The 19,366-nt window shown below is 37.0% G+C and overlaps 3 protein-coding genes across 3 annotated transcripts; 1 reads left to right on the forward strand and 2 right to left on the reverse strand.

Moving 5' to 3' along the window:
• The first annotated feature begins 781 nt into the window (after nt 1-781).
• On the forward strand, nt 782-3,715 carry LOC101294861. Its single transcript, XM_004302052.1, has 5 exons — nt 782-837; nt 1,224-1,319; nt 1,422-1,623; nt 3,133-3,190; nt 3,284-3,715. Exons 3-5 carry the CDS (start codon nt 1,494-1,496, stop codon nt 3,411-3,413), a joined length of 318 nt encoding a protein of 105 aa, XP_004302100.1. The 5' UTR covers nt 782-837; nt 1,224-1,319; nt 1,422-1,493; the 3' UTR covers nt 3,414-3,715.
• Nucleotides 3,716-4,155: 440 nt separating this feature from the next.
• LOC101295143 lies at nt 4,156-8,180 on the reverse strand. Its single transcript, XM_004302053.1, has 9 exons — nt 7,997-8,180; nt 7,043-7,612; nt 6,209-6,546; nt 5,698-5,947; nt 5,448-5,613; nt 5,268-5,370; nt 5,065-5,193; nt 4,725-4,940; nt 4,156-4,638 (listed from the first exon to the last, which is right to left on the reverse strand). Exons 2-9 carry the CDS (start codon nt 7,272-7,274, stop codon nt 4,360-4,362), a joined length of 1,713 nt encoding a protein of 570 aa, XP_004302101.1. The 5' UTR covers nt 7,275-7,612; nt 7,997-8,180; the 3' UTR covers nt 4,156-4,359.
• Nucleotides 8,181-11,977: 3,797 nt separating this feature from the next.
• On the reverse strand, nt 11,978-16,165 carry LOC101295431 (peroxisome biogenesis protein 12-like). The gene is made up of 10 exons (XM_004302054.1): nt 15,969-16,165; nt 15,775-15,880; nt 15,508-15,656; nt 14,340-14,589; nt 13,859-13,968; nt 13,604-13,678; nt 13,278-13,364; nt 12,838-12,924; nt 12,415-12,552; nt 11,978-12,264 (listed from the first exon to the last, which is right to left on the reverse strand). The coding sequence occupies exons 1-10, from the start codon at nt 16,074-16,076 to the stop codon at nt 12,193-12,195; spliced, it is 1,182 nt and encodes a 393-aa protein (XP_004302102.1). The 5' UTR covers nt 16,077-16,165; the 3' UTR covers nt 11,978-12,192.
• Nucleotides 16,166-19,366: the final 3,201 nt, after the last annotated feature.

The raw sequence follows: 19,366 nt of genomic DNA on the forward strand, positions 1-19,366 counted from the left end.
ATAATAATTTTTCCGAAACTGAATCAAGTAGGTGCTCAGGCAAATTTGCCCAATCTGACAAGGCAAAAGCATCCATTACAACCGGTGATGAAAGAAAAGAACCCACAAGTTTTTAATCTCACAATAAACTCTCTCTTGTGCCTACGAGGTACTTGTATATATTTGATTTAAAGAGACCTATTCCAACTACGATTAGGATTATATTGAGGTAAACCTATCCCAATTACAATGATTTGGAATAGGACGCCCTTGTTTCCTAATCTTACAGAAACTTAATACTACCATATCCCAATCACAAACAGCAAACTAATGTATGAAACAAAGACAGAAGCTATCTCAGGCCAACCAAACATCATACAAACTCAATTCTCCATTCTAGTCAGAAAGCTGAACCAAAATACATAACTATTGTAAACATGCATAGAGAGATAACTGGGATATGTTTTCAAGGCAAGAACTTTCGTACCTGACATAATCATTTGATCGGATCTGACCGGATCTCCGCCCCTTGAACGCTTCAGTTGTGGGTTTCTCATTTCTCTGGAAAAGAGAAGTGTGAGTGGAAGGCGTGCACCAAACACACCCTGTTTATAGCAAAGTAGACTTTTGGGCTTATTGGGCTATTATTGCTGTACCAAAAGTTCCAGATAACTGACTATAAATATCCAAATTTACATGTCTTTGATCTCAAAGCTCAAAACTTTATAAAACCCCAAAACCCATCTCAGTTCTCTACCAAAGCTGACGACTTTAACAGTTTCCCATGATCTTCTCTGCCCCAAACTGCAGTTTCCCAAAGAAACTTCCGCCCCTGAGTTTCTCACTTCCCAATTTCAGGTAACCAAGTTCATTTTGGATAAAGTTCAGATTTTTATGTTCCGGGTTTTGTTCAAATTCTTAAAGTTTTGAGGCTTTATGTCAAAATGTGGTTGTTGTTAGTGTTTGGGTTATTGGGTTTGTGAGGTCAAGTTTACTACAACCATGCAACTACTTTGTTAAGCTGATTTGGTTATTTGTGGGTTGAAATGTGTATTAATGTGGTTGTTAATGGTAAATTGGTAATCTTTATGTTAAATAAGAAGCTGGTAGAGATAGGGTTAATGAGGAAAATTTGACTACTATCATACAAGAGCTTTGTTCAGTTTGTTGGTTTGTTTATACAAGAGCTTTTAATGTTCAAGTATACTTTAGCAACATGGCATTAAGCTTATCATGTCTCCTAGGGCAATTCTACAGTATAGAAGCATAGTATTGGCTGCTGCCGCGCTGCATCTGCAGCTGGAAGTTCTAATTCCGACAGTGGTTTCTATCCGTATGAGGTAACTTGAGTTTGTATGTTGTAGACCCTTGAAATTGGTTTTGCAAGTGACTGAGGGAATTTGATTGATGATTGTGTATTTGTGATTTCTTATGTTTACCAGGTTCTCGGTGTGAACCCCTGATTGAGGGGTTTGACATAGTTAAGGCAGCGTTTAAGAAAAAAAGACAAGGCTATGAGCAACAGTGACAAAGAAGCTGCTGCTGCTACAGTATGTATCATATTCATTATGCAGCTGGAGAAAGCAACATATGATGGCACAACTAACAAACAGGAAGAAAGGCATGACATTCTGTTCTTTCAAGGTATATGCACCGTAGTCAAATTTTCTAGTTATGACTTATGACTCTGTTGAAGTTGAAGTTACTTATGAAAGGAGAAAGCAAGTGGAAGTTGAATATGAAATCATGCAGTTACTGCATTGATTTGAATTTTCACAACTGGCTTAGTGTTCAGTAATATTATGGCCACTGGCTATTTGAGTTACTTTTTAAGGATTAGCTACTATAACATGTTGGGGTTTCTCCAGTTCTTCATTATAAGATACTTGCATTATTGAAGGTACCAGGGAATAGCTAGGGAAATGGATCTGGAAGAGTTTGTCAATACTAATCACTGCATAAAGATTTATATACGCGGCAACTTTAACTTATGCAGTAACTTGTACAATATACATTTTAAATCTGATGGGGGTCAGTTAGAAATAAGATATAGCGGTGAAGTAAGAGCTCACTATTATCATTCTTTTGTTTTTGCTTGCTAAGGTTTTAAACTAGGAACTAGCTGAGTCTCATAGTACCCCTAATAGTCAAGATGCTCTACTAACTTTTTATTGTAGAACTTTTAACTACAGTTTGCATGTTTGAGATAAACCTGTTTTTTGAAAGAACATATTTTCCATATTATTTCCATATGCATGCAATTATAATATTGCTCTGTAAAGATATCTTAATTCCTTTTCAGATGTCCATATTGTTGTAATAAATGCGGATTGCAGTTATCATATCAGCCACATCAGGGGAATATTATTTTATCTGCCTTAGATTGAATACTTCTATTATTTTTTCTTTTAAGTTCCAGGTTCCAGAGGATATAAATTATGCTCATAAGATTGTACCATGGGGCCTAGGTCCGTCTATTCTTGATCATGTGATTGGCTGATTGCTAATAAGTAGCATAACCAAACTTTACTGCTGAATTGATGGATCATTAATGTCTGCTGATTCTTGTTCTTCTGTAAAGCATGTATTCTATTGAATGAAGCATAAAATTAGGCTAGTGGCAGTAGAAAGTGGATGGGCCTGGTTGCACTATATTCATCTCCAAGATTGATAGATTACTCCTCTGTTGCCCATTTGTTTTGGATATTGCACCTGTTATATGCTGCCCTCAGATTCCGTCCAGTTTTCACTGTATTGAATTGGATGCAGATCCTTACCGATTAGGCAGACCAGATTTGCATAGTTGCTTTTCAAAACCTATTGTTTACCCAGTCTGCTTTACACAGGCTGGCACTTTTGCACTGTAAATGCTAATGTGACAATACCAATCACTAGTTAGATCCTTAGATCGTGATAATGCTGGTTACCTTCCCAGACCAAAAAATGAATTAATACGGATGACTTTGATGCATATCTTAGAACTGAATTGCCATTTGTCTAATTATGACTAGCTGCATGCTAATTCTCCATTAAACTCTGGAATCCTCTTTCTTCCATTTCCTCCATCTATGACACATTGACTGTTTTAAAAGGATATATGTCGCCTTGTGGTGGCGTTGTATGCTAATATCTCAACATCTTATATGTTTACAGGTTCACCAAGTCCAGTGTACAAGCTATGTGTGTCAACCTGGCAATTTCTGCCGTATTTGTAAGTATTCAAGGAATGTTTGTTGGAATGTTTTTTGTTTGTTTTTGTTTTATCTGGATCCTTCTCTTTTTTATTGGTTGGAATATTCTGCAGTGAATTGGATGCTGCAAATCCAGTTATTCTCCTTGATTTAGACACTTGTATGTCAATTCAGAAAGATACACCTCGCTTTTGCAGTTTTGCCAGACATCTCTTTCCTGGCTCCAATGACTTCAAGCACTAGCATCCCAAAACTATACATATCTGATACACAGAGGCATAAGGATATCCATCGTACTTTTCCTAAGGAATCTCTTCATGTATCATATGTCCAGTCCCATTCTGTTATATAATCAACTCATTGGCTTGTGGAAGAACATGGATGATGAGATCCTCAAGGCCACCGTCATGAAGTGGCAAGAACCAGTGGGCCAGATTCTCCTCGCTCCTCATTCTCAAATCTGCAAGCAGTGCAAGGCTCGCTGGTACTAGTGGCTCGATCCCTCCATCAAAAAGGTCCCTGCATTCTTCATCTTCTTCTTGCTGTTAAAGCTTGGAGTGTGTGGCTTCTTACAGCTTGCGTCATGCTCAATTAGTAATTTCATTATTTTATTTTTAAGGAAATCACTTTTTTTCTTTTTTCTTTTTAATAGTTTTGGTGTATAATTAGTGTCCAAGATGAGAGGATTAATGAACAAATTGAAATCTATGATTGTTGACTAGGCTTTTGCTGGTACTTTAATTCGACTGAGCATTCTATTAGAAATTGCATGTTTTGAATTTTATTTCTGTTTTTCGTGTCAGTTGGTTTGCTATTTGTGTATTTCTTAATTTTGAGTTAAAATTTTGAGCGCCTGGATTGTTAGGCTCTAGGCAACGCTTGTAAAAATGTAAAGTACCAAGTGCTTTGCTTCTCATATGTTTTTCCAAAGATCAATATCTCTGGCGACACTGTTACTCTAGAATCCTTTGGAGCTGTAACCCTTCTGAGTCAAATTTTGTTTTCCATTTACCCATTTAGATAATATAGAAGAAGTAGGAGGTGTTACACCATTTACATGAATAGGATGGAAACTACTATGCTTCATTCATGTCCACAGAACAACAAAATTGTTGATCTAATCACCAACTAGCTATTTACATATTCATGCAACCCTTACTAATTCCCAGCTTACATGAATCATATTTTCCTACCAGAACCGGTCCTTGTTGACACTCAAGTATCCAGCCATAACTTTCCCTCCAGTATTTCTCATTCCATCTATAAGGAAGCACCAAGTTGAACCCAATGCTCCAATGAAAAAGTCAGCCTCGGTTGCCATCAAGAAATTGACAAGCGGGTAGTTTGTGCTAGTTTCTCTACCGAGACTTGTTTCATAAGTAGCCATTGTCATGTTTCCAACCTGACGTGTCACATTTGTGTAGTAGAAGTTCCAATGAGGGTACTCTCTAGATTTATCGATCACTTCCTGGTTAAAATTTTATCAATCCATGAGTTCTAGAGCTATATGGACATTAATGTTAATGGAAAATTTGGCATGCAAGAAAATTGGACCTGCATTTCAGTGGATAGCCAAACACTATTGAGCTGTGGAAATCGCTTTCGGATGCGATCAGCAAGACTCATGTAATCTTCAAATTCAACAACCTTCATTTCACATGCTTTGTCTCCCATTCTTACATGCATGCTCAGTAGTGGCCGAGGCATCCATGGCTTGTGATTAGACCAAACAAACTCTTCAATATCAGACCTTTCATTCACTGTAACATCCTGCCACAAAAGACTTAGAAAGTGAATATGAAAGCCTTACGAATCATGACATCAATATATGATTTCATTCTTTTGACCCGTCCTGCAAGCAAAACAGGGCAGACTTATAAAAGTAACGACCAACCTTAGACCATTCCCCCTCGAAACTTTTGACTACCATATTCGCAGCTTGCTTTCCAAATGCCGCATGGCGAGCAACATTCAGTAAGTGACATGTGTACTCGGTTTGAAATCGCATCAAGTATCGTACTGCCTGAGATTGTGAAACAACTCACAAGTCAGTGTGGAAAATAAATGGGATATTCCTCCAATATTAACAAAGGATACCTGTGCTCGCCACCACCTTCGATCCATTTTGCGATGATAAGCAATCAGAGTCCCATTTATTACTGTTGTTGGTCGCAAATAACTCCAAGGTTCACCCCATATTCTGGATCAAATACTTAGCACAATGAAATAAGGAGAAGTGAGCTGAAGATGAAATCGTAAGTTGAGAAACTTGCATACCTAGGTGTTCGTCCAGCCCATATTTGCTTTGAAGTATAATTTTCTTTTGCCTTGATGCTGCCATTTCTCCAGGCATCTTCATTTTCCATAAGCTCCAATGCACGATTTCGACATTCTAGGGATGTTTCTGGGAAAAAGTAGCAGGACCAACTGGAGCGGGATGAACCTATGAGTATATGGAACTTATCACCAATACTTGAACATTTGTTGTAATACAACTGACATGAGAACTTTTATTGCTATGTTATACCTTTGCAACCGTCATGATCAGCTCGATTATAGTAGTTGGTAACAAGGACCCTTTTTTCCTTCATTGCAATAGCAAGAAGCCCACACATTCCAGCAATCTGGGCTCCAATACCAAATCCAGGTAATCTCTCCCAGTCAGCTACAAGAAACTTTACACTATGATCCCTGCAGTTTAAGGGATGCTGATGCATCCATATGTCCCGTTGCACTTTTTGTGTGGAGGGGTAATTTTCTTCGTCAGACCCTGAAATCTACAGAAACTTTCATAGTTATAAACAAGATTGCAGAACAACATCATCTTAGCTCACCAAGACAAGGTCATGAAATTTAAGGACTCAGAATCTTTAACTTTGTTCATTTCTTATATCCGGTATATAGAATTGAATCAAATGTGCATATGGACATAAATTGAAAGTTTGGTGCATATGAAAACATCATCACATGCATCGTTGCATTGACATATATATTACACAGTTTATTAATTGGATATTGAATGCTAACTAGGAACATACCCAACCAGCAGAAGCAGCTTCAGACATAGCTTGGTTCCTAAAATAGCTAGAGTGCTCATTTTTTGCAGCTGTTGCAAGGCTCTCATTCTCGGGATGCTTATCGAGGCGCTTGTATACTTGTGCTTTCAACTTACAGTATTCCAAATGAGGGGCATTTGGTACATTGGATTTGTTTAGTCCATGTCTCAGTAAGTAGTCACTTTCTCCAGAATCGGATTCATTTAGTAAAGCACTCCAAGCCGAATACAACAATGAGACTCTCTCACTGGTGATGGTTTCTTCATTTCTAAGCGAATCGACTTCCACTCTCTCTGTTACCTTCGGCTTAGAACTGCAGTCTGTGCATGTAAACATATCTTTGTTTCAGCACCACAGACTAACCTTTCACAAATTGTTTTAGATTTTGTAATACCAATGACTTAAAACACTGATTGCGTGCTTCCGAACTTAACTACCAGAACTAGGTTCTGTTTGAGGCATAACACTACAGAAAATACAACTACCTAACTAATTAACTACAGTCAAAGTTGAAATTGAAATGATCCAAATGTTAATAAAAATAAGTTAATCCCTCGTCTTTTGAATGCGCTTTTTAATACTTCCCATCCTGTTCTCTGCTCATTCAAGTGTTTCTGAAGTACCTAATTCATTAAGTTTAAGTGTTTAACAGGTAGTTCACTTCCCTAAATGTATAATTCACTTCATTGTTCCCTTTCCAAGTTTCCTTTGATTTAAAGCAGAGGCAAGTAGGAAAAACAAAAGCAGAAATAAACATAGTCCACTGAAAATATTGACAACTATTAAGAATATAGACAAGGAGAAAATTTCACTCACTGATGAACTCTGAGCTAGAATTCCCAGCTGAAGCACCCCAAGCAATGGTCGAAAACCCAAACCCACCAAACTCGAAAGTACCAAATGAAGTGAGAGCAGCCATAAACAAAGAAGTAAGACAGATTCCACAGAGCAAACCAACCACACAAATTTGACAAGGAAATGAACTCCCCATTTGCAAAGCCTTCTGTGAAACCACTCTCTCTATAGACTTCTGATTTAATGGTTCCATTATAACAACAACAATCCTGCTTCTCCTCTTTACTTTCTCCAAAATCAAAGAACCCAACAGATCATTAGATACCCTGAACCCTTTTATCACCAAAATTCCATGACACCTCTCACCTAACTCATAACTTCCATCACATGAAGCAATTCAACTTCCTTTTACAAAGCTTTCTACTTTTGTTGCAAGTGATTTTCACACGCAGAAAAGCATGAGAAATAGGCTTACTTACTTGCTCCGAAATCCAAACTACCAAAAGAAGGAACAAGATCAGAAAACTCTCTCGATCTCAAGCGTCGATTTCACCTTTAAACTCTACTGGTCCACCTCCATCTTCCTTCCAACTGCAAAAGTAAATGAACTTTCCTATCAGAAAATGCAAAACTCATGCCCCATAAACTTCCAATACCACTCAAAAACACCAACTTCCACTACAAAACCTTCAAATTGTTCAACTTTCTTGCAGAAACAATGAAACAAACACAGACCCTATTATCATAACTGATTAACAGAAAGAAATTCAAAACCTTTGAGATACAGGTTAAGCAAGAACCAAACTTTACAGACACCCATTTTGCACTGTGAGGTAAAAAAACCAAAATAGGAATCCAAGTGGAGATAGTGGAGAAGCAAAAGAACAAAAATACTAGACAGAGAGCCCCATGCAGAGAGACACATAGCACAAAAGAACAAAGCAAAACCCAAAAAGCAGGCAACTATGTGAGTACCTTGAAGAACTTCAAGTTGTCAGCACCAGAAGCTCAACTGGGTAATCTCAGCAAATCCAAGAAAGGACCATGCTTTGATTGCTTCACGGGTTCTACAGAGAAAGAAGAGAGAGTGATGTGGGTTTAGTTAGTGGGTACCATTTTTGACATGTTCAAGAAGAAACAGGACATTTCAACCTGTTCTGAATAACCGCAGTCATTCACTCATATCTTGTTATGCGGTTCATCATCATCATCTCACTATCAATCACTATCTGTCAGTGACACTTTCAGTGACACGTCGCACAAATCTAGTAGGAACAAAAGTGGCTCGTTTGGTGAAACTTGAAAGTGGAGTAACTTTTTTATCAGTTCTTATCTCCTCTTGCTGTTCAAGTTTGATTCGATGATGACCACTTGCTCCTTACTCAATATGACAAACAAAGCTTAGAGTTCAAGATTGGACAAGCTTAAAAATAATAAAGATAAGCTCTAAGCTTATAATGATAAGTTTAATCTAATCATGTTTAGCTTGCTGTAGACTTGAAACTTACACTATTTTAGACACACTTTCTTTTGGTCCCTATGATGAAAGAGGCATCATATTTACCAAAAAAGAAAGTGCAACTTGGCAAGGAATCAATAAGTGTCTCTTGCTAATTGGAATGAAAGCATAACTTATCTCAATGAGTAACCAAAGTTTAGAGTAAGTTCACCAGCTTCTTTATATTTTTTACATAATAAGGAAGCAAAACTCAAAATTTTTAAAAATTTTGTATACCAAATCCAACAGTTTCCTTATTTTAAAGATTCAAATATTTATTACAACAACAATCCTCATTTATTACAATATAATAATAAGTATAAAAATATAAAAGTTTACTTTTTAGAATAAATTATGTTTTCTTTCTTCTCTTTGAGCCTTGAAGAGTGTGCAACATTCAATTCTTCTTTCTCTAAATATTTTTAGGGAATCTGTAAATATAAAGAAGTAAAGCTTCTCTTTCATCTCTTTTCCTATTTTAGGGAATGAGATAGGGAAGCTGTTGGAGTGGAAAATGACCTCATATTCCCTAAAATAAAGAAAATCAAAGAATTTAGGAAATATGTTGGACTTGCTCTTAAATGTACGTCTTACCGTAATCATTTAACTTATCAGCTAATTTGATCAAAGTTCCGCATTAGATGTGGTAGGGACACTCGGTAAATAAAATTGATACACATTGTAATGTCCTTTTCATTTACTAATCAAATTGTCTGATTCCTGTTCAAAAACAAAACAAAAAACAAATTGTTTGATACATCAAATTGAGACTAGCTAGGTTTAGTACTTAAGTAGGTAGGTACCAAACAAAGCTGGTGGGGGCGCACTTGGCGAGCTAAGAATAGGCCGTCATGGACTTCTTTCATTATCACAAGTGATGGATGTTAACCAGGAATCAGAATATAATTTTGTGTGTGTTTCATTTTTGATCTTGTCGATTTTGGTCAATCAATTTTCATTTTAGGTCCAGGAAGGATAATAGATTGATTGAAGGATTGAAAATGAAATTAAACGCCATGATTCTCACAAAACTTAAAAAGTTTGGGACCATTTAAAACCTATTTTTATTGGCAAGCTTGAATTCCATGACTTAGTCTGTTTATGATGTCTAGATCCATGACTCGGTTTATTCAAGCATAACATTTTACGTCAAAATGATATCCGAATTCAACTATTCAATCATCTCTTTTAGCTCACGTTAGTTAAAGATTGTAAAATTTAACTTTTACTTTAACATATTTGAATATTTCCTCACAATTTGTGTTTGGTGCTTGTATATGAAATCAATACGTGTCGATGAGATATCGCATGGTCGAAAATACAAAATGGTAATAATTATATTTTTGGTTGGCGAAAAAATGAAATTGTACTAATAATTCAGAGCCAGCAGTGCACATGCACAAAACAGCTAGAACTGACTTCCCTTAAATAAAGCCACGCACAACCTCAACGGTCATATTTTTCAAGCTTCATATTCCTCTTCAAACTTTTCTGAATCAAAAGGCTCTCATCATCTTAAACAAAGTCAGCTTCCAAAGAAAGTAGCTATCATGGGTTGCTTTCCAGCTTGTTTCACTTCTTCTAATCGCAGAAAGCACCGAAAATCAGTAGCTGTAGCTCCCTCTACACAACCCCAACACCAAGTGAGCTCACATTTTCTCTTCCTCCGATTCATTACTGCTCACTCTCACTTGAATTTGACTTAACTGCCACTTCTTGCAGATCCTTGAAGCTACTGAAGAAGCTGTTCGATTTGAACCCACAAAGCCAGATGACATTATCAAACCCATTACAGATTCCAAGTAAGCAATGCTTTCAAGTTGTTTATGTTATTAATGTCAATGTTCTACATTGTGTTCATTCTCTTTTGTATATTATATGTTCAAGTTTGTGATTATATCTATATGTTTGTTCATTATATAAGTGTGCAGAGGGAGGTTATTGAAGAAGAAACCAATAATGATGCTAAAAAGAAAGTGACATTTGATTTGGTGGAAGAAAGGATTGATGAGAAACCAAAAGAGACTGAACCAATTTTGGGTTCTATTGGATCAAATGTAGTTACTGCGGTCTCAGCTCATTCATTGAATTATAGGTATGAGAATTGTTCAAACAGTGAGGATGAAGATGAAGGTTTGATAGATTTATCAGGGAGTGATTTGAATGGAGATGAATATGGTGGGAGTGTTGATGATGAGGTTGAGAGCATTAAGACAGTGATTCAAGAACAAGAGTCTTCAGAATCTTTGTTTTCAATATCAATTGGTTCGAGGAAGCGGGTTAGTGATGCTGAGGAAGATGAGAAGGAGGTGAATAGTCCAATGCCAAAGGCAAAGCCAATTGAGTCAGACCAAAGTGGTAACAGGAGTCAGCATTGTCATTCAGTGTTGAGCCCAATTGAGAATCTTAGTCAATGGAAGGAGGTAAAGAAAGCAGTTCCTTTAGATTCGAAACAGCAAGAGAAGGAGAATATAAATGCTGAGCAGGATTTCGACATACCAATTAGTCCAGAGCCTACACTGAAGCTGTCAAAACAAAAACCACTCGAGGCCAATGACATAAAGCTTGTCGAACAAGAAACTGGGGTCGACACTAGCCTTTCGAGCTGGTTGGTTGAATGTGAATCCACCCCCAAGCCGAATGGTAGTGACAATTCTGTCGGGAACTTGATGTGTGAGGGAGTGAGTCAATCAAGACGCCTGGGAGATAGACTAGTTTTGGGAGCATGGACTAGTGAAAAGCTTAAGCAGTTGTCTAATTCTTCTACTCCAAACCAATCGCCAAGCCTGAGCTCCGATCAGATACCGATCAGAGGGACTGTAGGGAGCTACTGGAGTCACACTGACCAGGCCACAGAATCGGACTCAAACTCTTCGGGCAGAGGAAAGGAAAATGCATCAGGGAGGAGCAGAGAGGTATGTCAGATAAATTTTGTTTACTTCAGATAAATGTCATATAAGTTACTCGAATCACAGTGTAGAATCTGATGGCTGTGGCGCTGTGCTTTGATTCTGCAGGATGAGAAAGTGAAATGGAAGACTACACCATTGGAGAGAGTTCTGGATTTGGGCATACTTGGAGCTTAGCACATCTTGTGTGTGTATGCTATTGTGATTCCATTTATTTTTGAATTCCCTAGTGTGAAGTCAGTTTGTCTAGAAAATGATCAATAATAAGGAGATTTGGTGACTTCTCTAACTGACTATATTGCCAAAGCAAGTTATTGCATAAGTTGGTGTAAACTGTGATTCCAACAACAAAAGGAATACGACTAAACATCTCATTCAAATTGCACCAATAAGCGCTTAAGTTTGTATATCTGTGACTTTACCATATACATCAGAAATACATAACTTAAAAAATAAAAAATAAAAATAAAAATAAATAAAAAAACATTAAAAAGAGGGAATTCTCTTTATTCTCTTCCCCCATACTACATCCTAGCATCAGCTTAGGTTCTGACTCGATTAGATACCCTTTGAGAAGGGTATCTGTGAATTTACCATATACATCAAAAATACATAATTAAAAAAAAAAACATTAAAAAGAGGGAATTCTCTTTATTATTTCCTCTTCCCCCATACTACTTCCTAGTATCAGCTTAGGGTCTGACTCGATTAGATACCCTTTGAGACGGGAATTATATTGTTTCTCTGTTTCCCATTTGGGTTTTCTACACATCATGAAAGAGCCTTCTTATCTGGTCAACGTTAGCAGGCATCAATGTGACTGGACAACGCTTATACTGTATGAAGAACAACACAACCCATTTAGTTACTGATAGCACCAGTGATGTTATTAAGCTTGATGCATGGAAAACATTAACTAAAGCAGGAGGTCCAAGATACGTATCATAGACCAAGTTTTCCAGATTGACAGCTACAGGAAACCTCACCTGAGTAACATACTTGAAAACGCAGGCATAGCAGAAGACAAACCCAGAAACTGTAATGACAGATGGATTTGCGCGTTTCTGTGAACAGAGAGGACAAAGAGTTCTATCGGAAGGCAATGGAATCCCCTCTTTGGCAACCTGTTCATAATAAATGGATTAGACGTGTAAAAGTAAAACAGCAAGCATTGACAAACTTCAAGTGCTAACAAGCCCAAAGAAATGAGTGATTAAAGCTAAGAACTATAGATCTTTCACTAAATCAATACTGCTGCAATTTCTATGCAGAAAAGATGTCATTAAAATCTAGGAGGATTGTCATTTTTATGTCTCATTATATCTATGATCTCATCACTAAAATATTCAGAACTTTGTAATGGTTATACTGAGAGAGCGAAAGCTAAGATGGATTGCAGAACACTTCACCTGGGGAGAAGGAGGTGGTGGAGGTGGGGGGTATATGGTTGGAGCTGACATTCTCTCTTCAGCAGATTGGTACCACCATTCCATCATCTATAAGTTTAAATCAATTCAATATAAGTTAGCAGGTATGGTCCACATAAGAGAAGCAAATCAAGAATAAAAATGGAAGATTAGATACCTCGTTCAAATGGAATTGAATATGAGAAAATATGCAAGAACCTTCTACTTTTTCTTTTTTTTGTATATTTGCATTTTTAAACTTTCCACTCCAGGAAAACGGAGGAAAAGATTTGTCCAATTGAAGATTTGAAAATCCTTTTGTTTCATCAATCTATTTTTGTGTCTACCAAAATACATGTGAAAATCAAAGAAAGAGCAACCTACAAACTTAATACTATTTTTCCTAATTCTTTTTCCAAATATAACAACATAGCCATACTCACTTTAAAGAAGAATACTGCTGCAATTAAACCAGTCTGCGCATAATCCAGGACTGTGTACGTACCACTGAGCAATGCTCCTTGTACTGCCTGTGAATGTAAAATAATGTCACATAACAAGAAATGCGAAATGAAGGGCAATTGAACCAGTGATCATTTCATATTTCAATAGCTGATCACTTGCACATCTAATGTCTCATTCAAATCCAGATCACTATGTGTAAGCTAATACACCATAGACCTTATCCTTAGTCTTATTGCTTTTCACAAATAACTATAACAGAATCAAGTTTTGGTTAGAGCTGTTAACAAAACAGATGAAGTTATACCTTCAACCATGGCGGACCACGGAGTCTCTCACGTTCACGGCTTCTTGTTTTTGAAATTCTAGAAGATGTATCCATCTACCTTGACACCAAAATATTGTATTTCAGCTATTGCACCATATACACAGAAATAAGTCATGAACAATTCATTCTCATAACAAAAGCCAACAGACAAAAAAAAATATATAGTTCAACTAATGTGCCACTGTTCACACTAAAACTACAGAAGAACCCAATTAAATTCTTGCCACACTATACCAGCTCTTGCCCAGTAGCTCGACAGACTTGAATCCCAAGCACATGCAATCCTAAAGAATAAAATCCCGTCGCATCCAACAAGTATAACATCTGGTAAGCAAATGAAAATCCTGCATCATAAGTGCCAGGTTAGAAACTTAGAATGATTTATCTCACCATGTGACAGTTAACATGGATAAGAACCTCTGGTACTTCTAAACAGATTTTATCAGATTAATTCACTGAAAAAGTTTGCCACAACAGGGTTCTTTTGTTGTTTTTAAAGAGGAAAGACAAAAGAGCTCAAGCAACATTAAGAAAAAGGCATGCAAGTGCTTTCTTTGAACGTAAAAGTTGCATGATGACACAAAATAAGCATCTTTTTTCTGCTTACACTAGGTTAAGTATTCTTGCACATCGTCATATTTGCTAGAGGAAATGTTAAGAACAAAAATAAAAAGTTTCTGGGTAGCAAGCAAATTCCCAGCTAGGAGATGCATACCTTCACTGCTAGCATGCACCCATGGGTAGCAAGCACCTATAAGTTTCTGGATCTTCTTTGCCAAACGTGTCCTAACTGATGCTTCTGCATCGAAACTTCCTCTTGAAACACCAGAACCGTCGCCTCTATCAACTATATCAGCATCATCAAATCTTTCACCACTATCTCCCCATAAAGTTGCTTGTAGTCTGGCTTCCCTTTCTCTATTATAGATTGCGTGCAATTTTGATTTGAAGTATGGCAATACAACCTGGTACACATCATTTCAAAAATTATTACTCTTTTCTTACAGCTATAGTAGTTAAATTACTCAACCTCACACTAGTTAAGAGAAATTACACTAGCATCATCTTTCAAAAGTTCATATTCGATGAACGAGGTCCCGAAGGGCATCCAAATTTCCAAACTTGTCAAGGAATCTTAACATTATAAACCATCTCATGAGAAATCAATCACATGCCACATATAAAAGCTATACGAAACCTACAACTACTACATGACGAACTTCTTTTGTTTATCAATCCATAACAACCAGCATTTGTAAAAGCAAAACCTCCATGTCAATATCAAACTATCAATCACATGCCAAACAAAAATGATACAAAATCTACAACTACTGCACGCCAAACATTATTATGTTATCAAACCATAACAGACCAGCATTTCCAAAAGCAATAACTCCTCACTTTCAAACAACCAATAGCTCCGAAAACAAGCAGACATTCTCACCAAAAACACTACTGAGTGTACTTTCTGCTTTCTTCTTCAATCCAGAATGATGAAATTCATCACCCAGGATCAACCGAGCATCATCCTAACATCAAAACAAGCCTTCAACCCTATGCTAGTAAGAGAAATCACACTAGCATCATCTTCAAACAGTGTTTATGTATGAGGAATAAGGTCACGAAAGGGTATCCAAAGTTCCAACTTCTTAAGGTATCCTAACATTTCCGACCATCCTATGAGTAGTAATCACATACCACACTTAAAACATAAACAAAATCTATACCTACTGATTGTTTAACTATCAAGAAACCAGCATTTCTAACACTATAAACTCCTTAAGGCCGAAATACTCAATTGCTCCAGTAAGAATCTACATGTCCCTAGTAGTCCTATATCGAAAAACAGCGGATAACAACCGAAAACAAGCACACATTCTCACCAGAAACACAACCGAGAGTACTTTCTGCCTCTTCTCCAACCCGGAATGATGAAATTCCTCACCGGGGCTCAACCTCGCATCCTCCTTCTGCACCTTAACCTTTACAGCCCTCCTCCTCAGCCCATACAAAGATTCCGAAAACGAAGCATCTGCAACAAACAAACAAAAAAGAACCAAACTTTCAACACCCAATTCGCACACAAACAACACCCAATTCAATCCCAAACTCTCCTAATCCAAACAGGAAAAAACAGAACCCTTCAAAACCTGTGGTCCTTAAGCTATGGGTTTCGAGAACGAGCATGAGGAAAGCGAAGAACTCGTCTTCGTAGTCAAGAACCCTGTGCAGAAATGGCCTCCGCAAAGCCAAAACCTGAGAGAGACGGCAACCCAAAACCATAAGAATCCCAGAAAACGAGGAGTGGGAAATTACAGATGGGTCCTTGAGGAGGGAGACTTACGCCGACGGAGTAGGTGAGGGCGGCGCGGAGGCTGGCGGGGAGCTGCTGGGCTGCGGCCATCTCGAAGAAGGTGGGACGAGTCCCTTGGCCTCCCACCTGGAAAAGCATCGTGCTTTGTTTCTCTCTGTCTGACTGAAGCTCAAGCTTTTTGGGGAAGAAGAAGAAGAAGAAGGAGGAGTTTTTGTTTGAGCTGAAAAGTGAGTGAAGCTCTAATAGGATACGACCCTTTTGTGTGTAAGTGTTTATTTATTTTATTTTTTTATCGGAATGATGAGGTAGCAAGTCATCTCGGATATGTTACTAAAATAGTAAGACGTTTATTGAGCTCATTCTATAAGAGGGCATATGTTTAACTACTAATCACTTCCACGGTCAAAATGAAATTAATCCCTTATCGCAAGTACAGTAACCTGAAGACCGCTTCAAATCTACTAGCCATATAGAGATAAAAGTTGAGAAACGAATACTACTAGACATGAGGATTATATGCTAGGCCACTCGACCACTAGCTGGATACCGATTTAGATTAAGTTATAGGTAAACTACAAAATTGACAAATAAATGATGAAGTGTTAGTCTGGTTACTTTTGTGTAATGACTCGTTATGTTGTTATATGGTTTTGAAATCATGAATGTTGTTTTGTGCTGATGAGAGATGTGTTTGGTTATATGCATTTTGAAAGCTTTTATTCCTCTTTATATAGAGAGTCTAATATTATATGCCTACTTTGAAATGTTGGATCTGAAACCTGAAATGGAAATGTCTATGTTGAAAGATGTATTTGGTTATATGCATTTTGAAATCTTTTGTTCCTCTTCAAATCTGGTCTGATGATGTATGCCCAGTTTGATTCAATTTGTTGCCATATTTGATTATTTGATTCAACAGATAGTAGACTATACAAGAATAACCAGCCAAAATTTGTTAACCCTTGATACTTCTCTTGTACTCCACAGTAGTCGTGTCATAACAAGACAGTAGCTAGAAGTCATAGACCTGTCACCTGTCCAATAGACATGCTATGGAATCTTTCCCTGTCTGCAATGTTGTTTAAGAGAACTTGAAAAGGCTTCAGTTGTTAAAGGAAACTCGATTTTGTATAATTTGCCCTTATCTTTTAGCTTCATACCTTTTGTTTTGGTATGATCATGAAAGAGTTTGAGGGTTGCTTTGCTTCAAAAGATAGAGTACAGACGACACCAGCACACTTCATAAACCGTAAGTCTGAGGCAGTTAATTAGAAGGGATGCATAGCGAGTTGATTTACGACTTCTCAACAGGGAAGCTCTAGTGGCAACTGAAATAAGCCTCTGGTGGCCTTTGCTCTCACTTGTCCTTCATATCATCATATGTAGTCATCATCTGCCTCAGTGAATCTATACGACCTCTGTTCCTCAATATTTCTGGCCACAAAAATTGATCATTTGATTCTAAACAAGGTATGAACACAAAAACCAACATCGTTTTTACACCAATCAACATTCCAGGAAAACACTTGAGACGATATACTAATACTGCATGAGCGGACAGTACACATGCACATATATTGTAAACATAGTCATAGAGAAGGATTCCATCATTTCCGTGTAGGGCACGTTTACTAATCCGTGAAGGGAATCAATCCCCAGTGAGTGATTCCCTTTCTCTTTCAAAATGGGGGCACGTTTAGTAGTCCGTAATGGGATTGAGAAGGAATGGGATTAAAAAAGAATGGGAGAGAGGAAGAGTGATTCCTATGCATGTGTTTACTTGTTATTCGGAATCAAAATTATTACCAAGATTAATTCTCATTCATGTGTTTATTAAAATGCATGAATTAGAATCATGATAAGGCTAATTACAAAAACACCCTTAAATATAACTAAACATCTAATTTTGTCTTTTGTGGTTGGTTATTTGGTTGATAATCAACATGAAACCACTCATAAGTCTATTGTTTTTGGTATTTGCCAATTAATAGTTTTCTGAATGTTTGACATTGATTATATCCTTATACCATTCATATACTTAGCTGCTATCATGGCTAGATTATGAAGAAGTTAATTTTCTTTAATTATTAGTAACTTTTCAAATACAAGACAATAAATAGCTGAAAAATGAAGCCAACTAATATTCTGATTTAGAAGCCAAATAACCAGCATGGTTACAGCAACCATACACCAAAATAAGTATCCAGAATTATGTTTCAACATTACTACCATAATCCAAAATAAGTACATATTAAAAATGGCAAACATAAGGTTTTAACAACCACACAAGTCCAACAAATATGAGTTTCAGCTACCATAAAAAGTTCTAACAAAAACCATAACAAGTACATCAGATCTAAGCAAAATACACCCCTAACAGAAACCATAAGAAGTCTAACATGAGTAGAGGTTTCAACAAAAGTCATCATGGTAAACCATATTGGAGCATGTTAAGGACATATGATTCTTTCTTTTCATCAATCATAGTAAAGAACACTCTAAGGAGATCATGTTTTGTGCCAAGATGTTAGTGACATGAAACACTTGCACTGGAGTCAAGAAATTCATTTTGCTCAGCTCACCATCAAGTTTAGATGCACTCAGTTAAATCTTTGTCTATAGATAAAACATTAACCATCCCATCAAGCTTAGGTGTCATTCCAGCCACAACTTTTGTTATTAGAGCAAAGTTTTTGCTCATGTCATCCAATGCTTTTCTTTTCCGACGACTATTACCGGAAGCAACGCTTTGTGAATGAATCTGTTACGAGACACTAGGGGTTTGAGGACTAGGTTGCGTAAAGGATACATCAACATCTTCAAACCCTTCATGTTGTGGTTCCATATCTACACTTTGGTTCACATTGTCAAATAGAGTCTCATCCTCTAAATTGAATGGATCAGCGTTGGTATTCTCACGTCTAATTTCCTCTTCATCATCATCATCAGCATTTCCCAAATTTTGTCCATTTGCATGATCTCTTCCATATATCTCTCCAAGATTATAGTAATGCCAAAATGGCTTACCATATAATCCAGCAACATCTTTGTTTCTTTTCTACAAGGACATAATAATAATTAATTTAGAAAGATTCTCATGTAATTGACATAAGAAAACATGTTCACATAGTTGAAAACAATAAGATTAAACTTTTGCATTTACCTCTACCCACTCAATAAATACACTTTGCTCGCATACTAACATCATTTCTTGTTCGTTCCAGCTAAATCCGCTTTGGTTTAGCATCTCCGACAAAACAACATACTTAGCCTTCAAAGTCTTAATATGGGACTCAATATGTGTGGGTTTGCTAATATTCCATGACCCGGAAGTTTAGCTTCCATCATAGTTTGTAAATGCTTGATGAGATAACCATTCTTGAAACCAATATCAACCTTCCACTTTTTGTCATGGGATAATTCAAGAA

Source organism: Fragaria vesca, linkage group LG6 (assembly GCF_000184155.1).
Source record: "Fragaria vesca subsp. vesca linkage group LG6, FraVesHawaii_1.0, whole genome shotgun sequence".
Lineage (NCBI taxonomy): Eukaryota > Viridiplantae > Streptophyta > Magnoliopsida > Rosales > Rosaceae > Fragaria > Fragaria vesca.

Bases quoted from the DNA above. Each gene is read 5' to 3' on its own strand.
- LOC101294861 (XM_004302052.1), top strand. From the start codon at position 1,494: ATGAGCAACAGTGACAAAGAAGCTGCTGCTGCTACAGTATGTATCATA. The intron at 1,624-3,132 runs GTATATGCACCG...ATATGTTTACAG, and splicing joins TGACATTCTGTTCTTTCAAG to GTTCACCAAGTCCAGTGTAC. The intron at 3,191-3,283 runs GTAAGTATTCAA...AATATTCTGCAG, and splicing joins TGGCAATTTCTGCCGTATTT to TGAATTGGATGCTGCAAATC.
- LOC101295143 (XM_004302053.1), bottom strand. From the start codon at position 7,274: ATGGAACCATTAAATCAGAAGTCTATAGAGAGAGTGGTTTCACAGAAG. The intron at 5,371-5,447 runs GTATGCAAGTTT...TATTTGATCCAG, and splicing joins TGGGCTGGACGAACACCTAG to AATATGGGGTGAACCTTGGA. The intron at 4,639-4,724 runs GTCCAATTTTCT...AATTTTAACCAG, and splicing joins GGCTATCCACTGAAATGCAG to GAAGTGATCGATAAATCTAG.
- LOC101295431 (XM_004302054.1), bottom strand. From the start codon at position 16,076: ATGCTTTTCCAGGTGGGAGGCCAAGGGACTCGTCCCACCTTCTTCGAG. The intron at 14,590-15,507 runs GTGAGAATGTGT...GATGTGTACCAG, and splicing joins TACTCTCGGTTGTGTTTCTG to GTTGTATTGCCATACTTCAA. The intron at 13,969-14,339 runs GTATGCATCTCC...CTTATGATGCAG, and splicing joins GGTGCATGCTAGCAGTGAAG to GATTTTCATTTGCTTACCAG.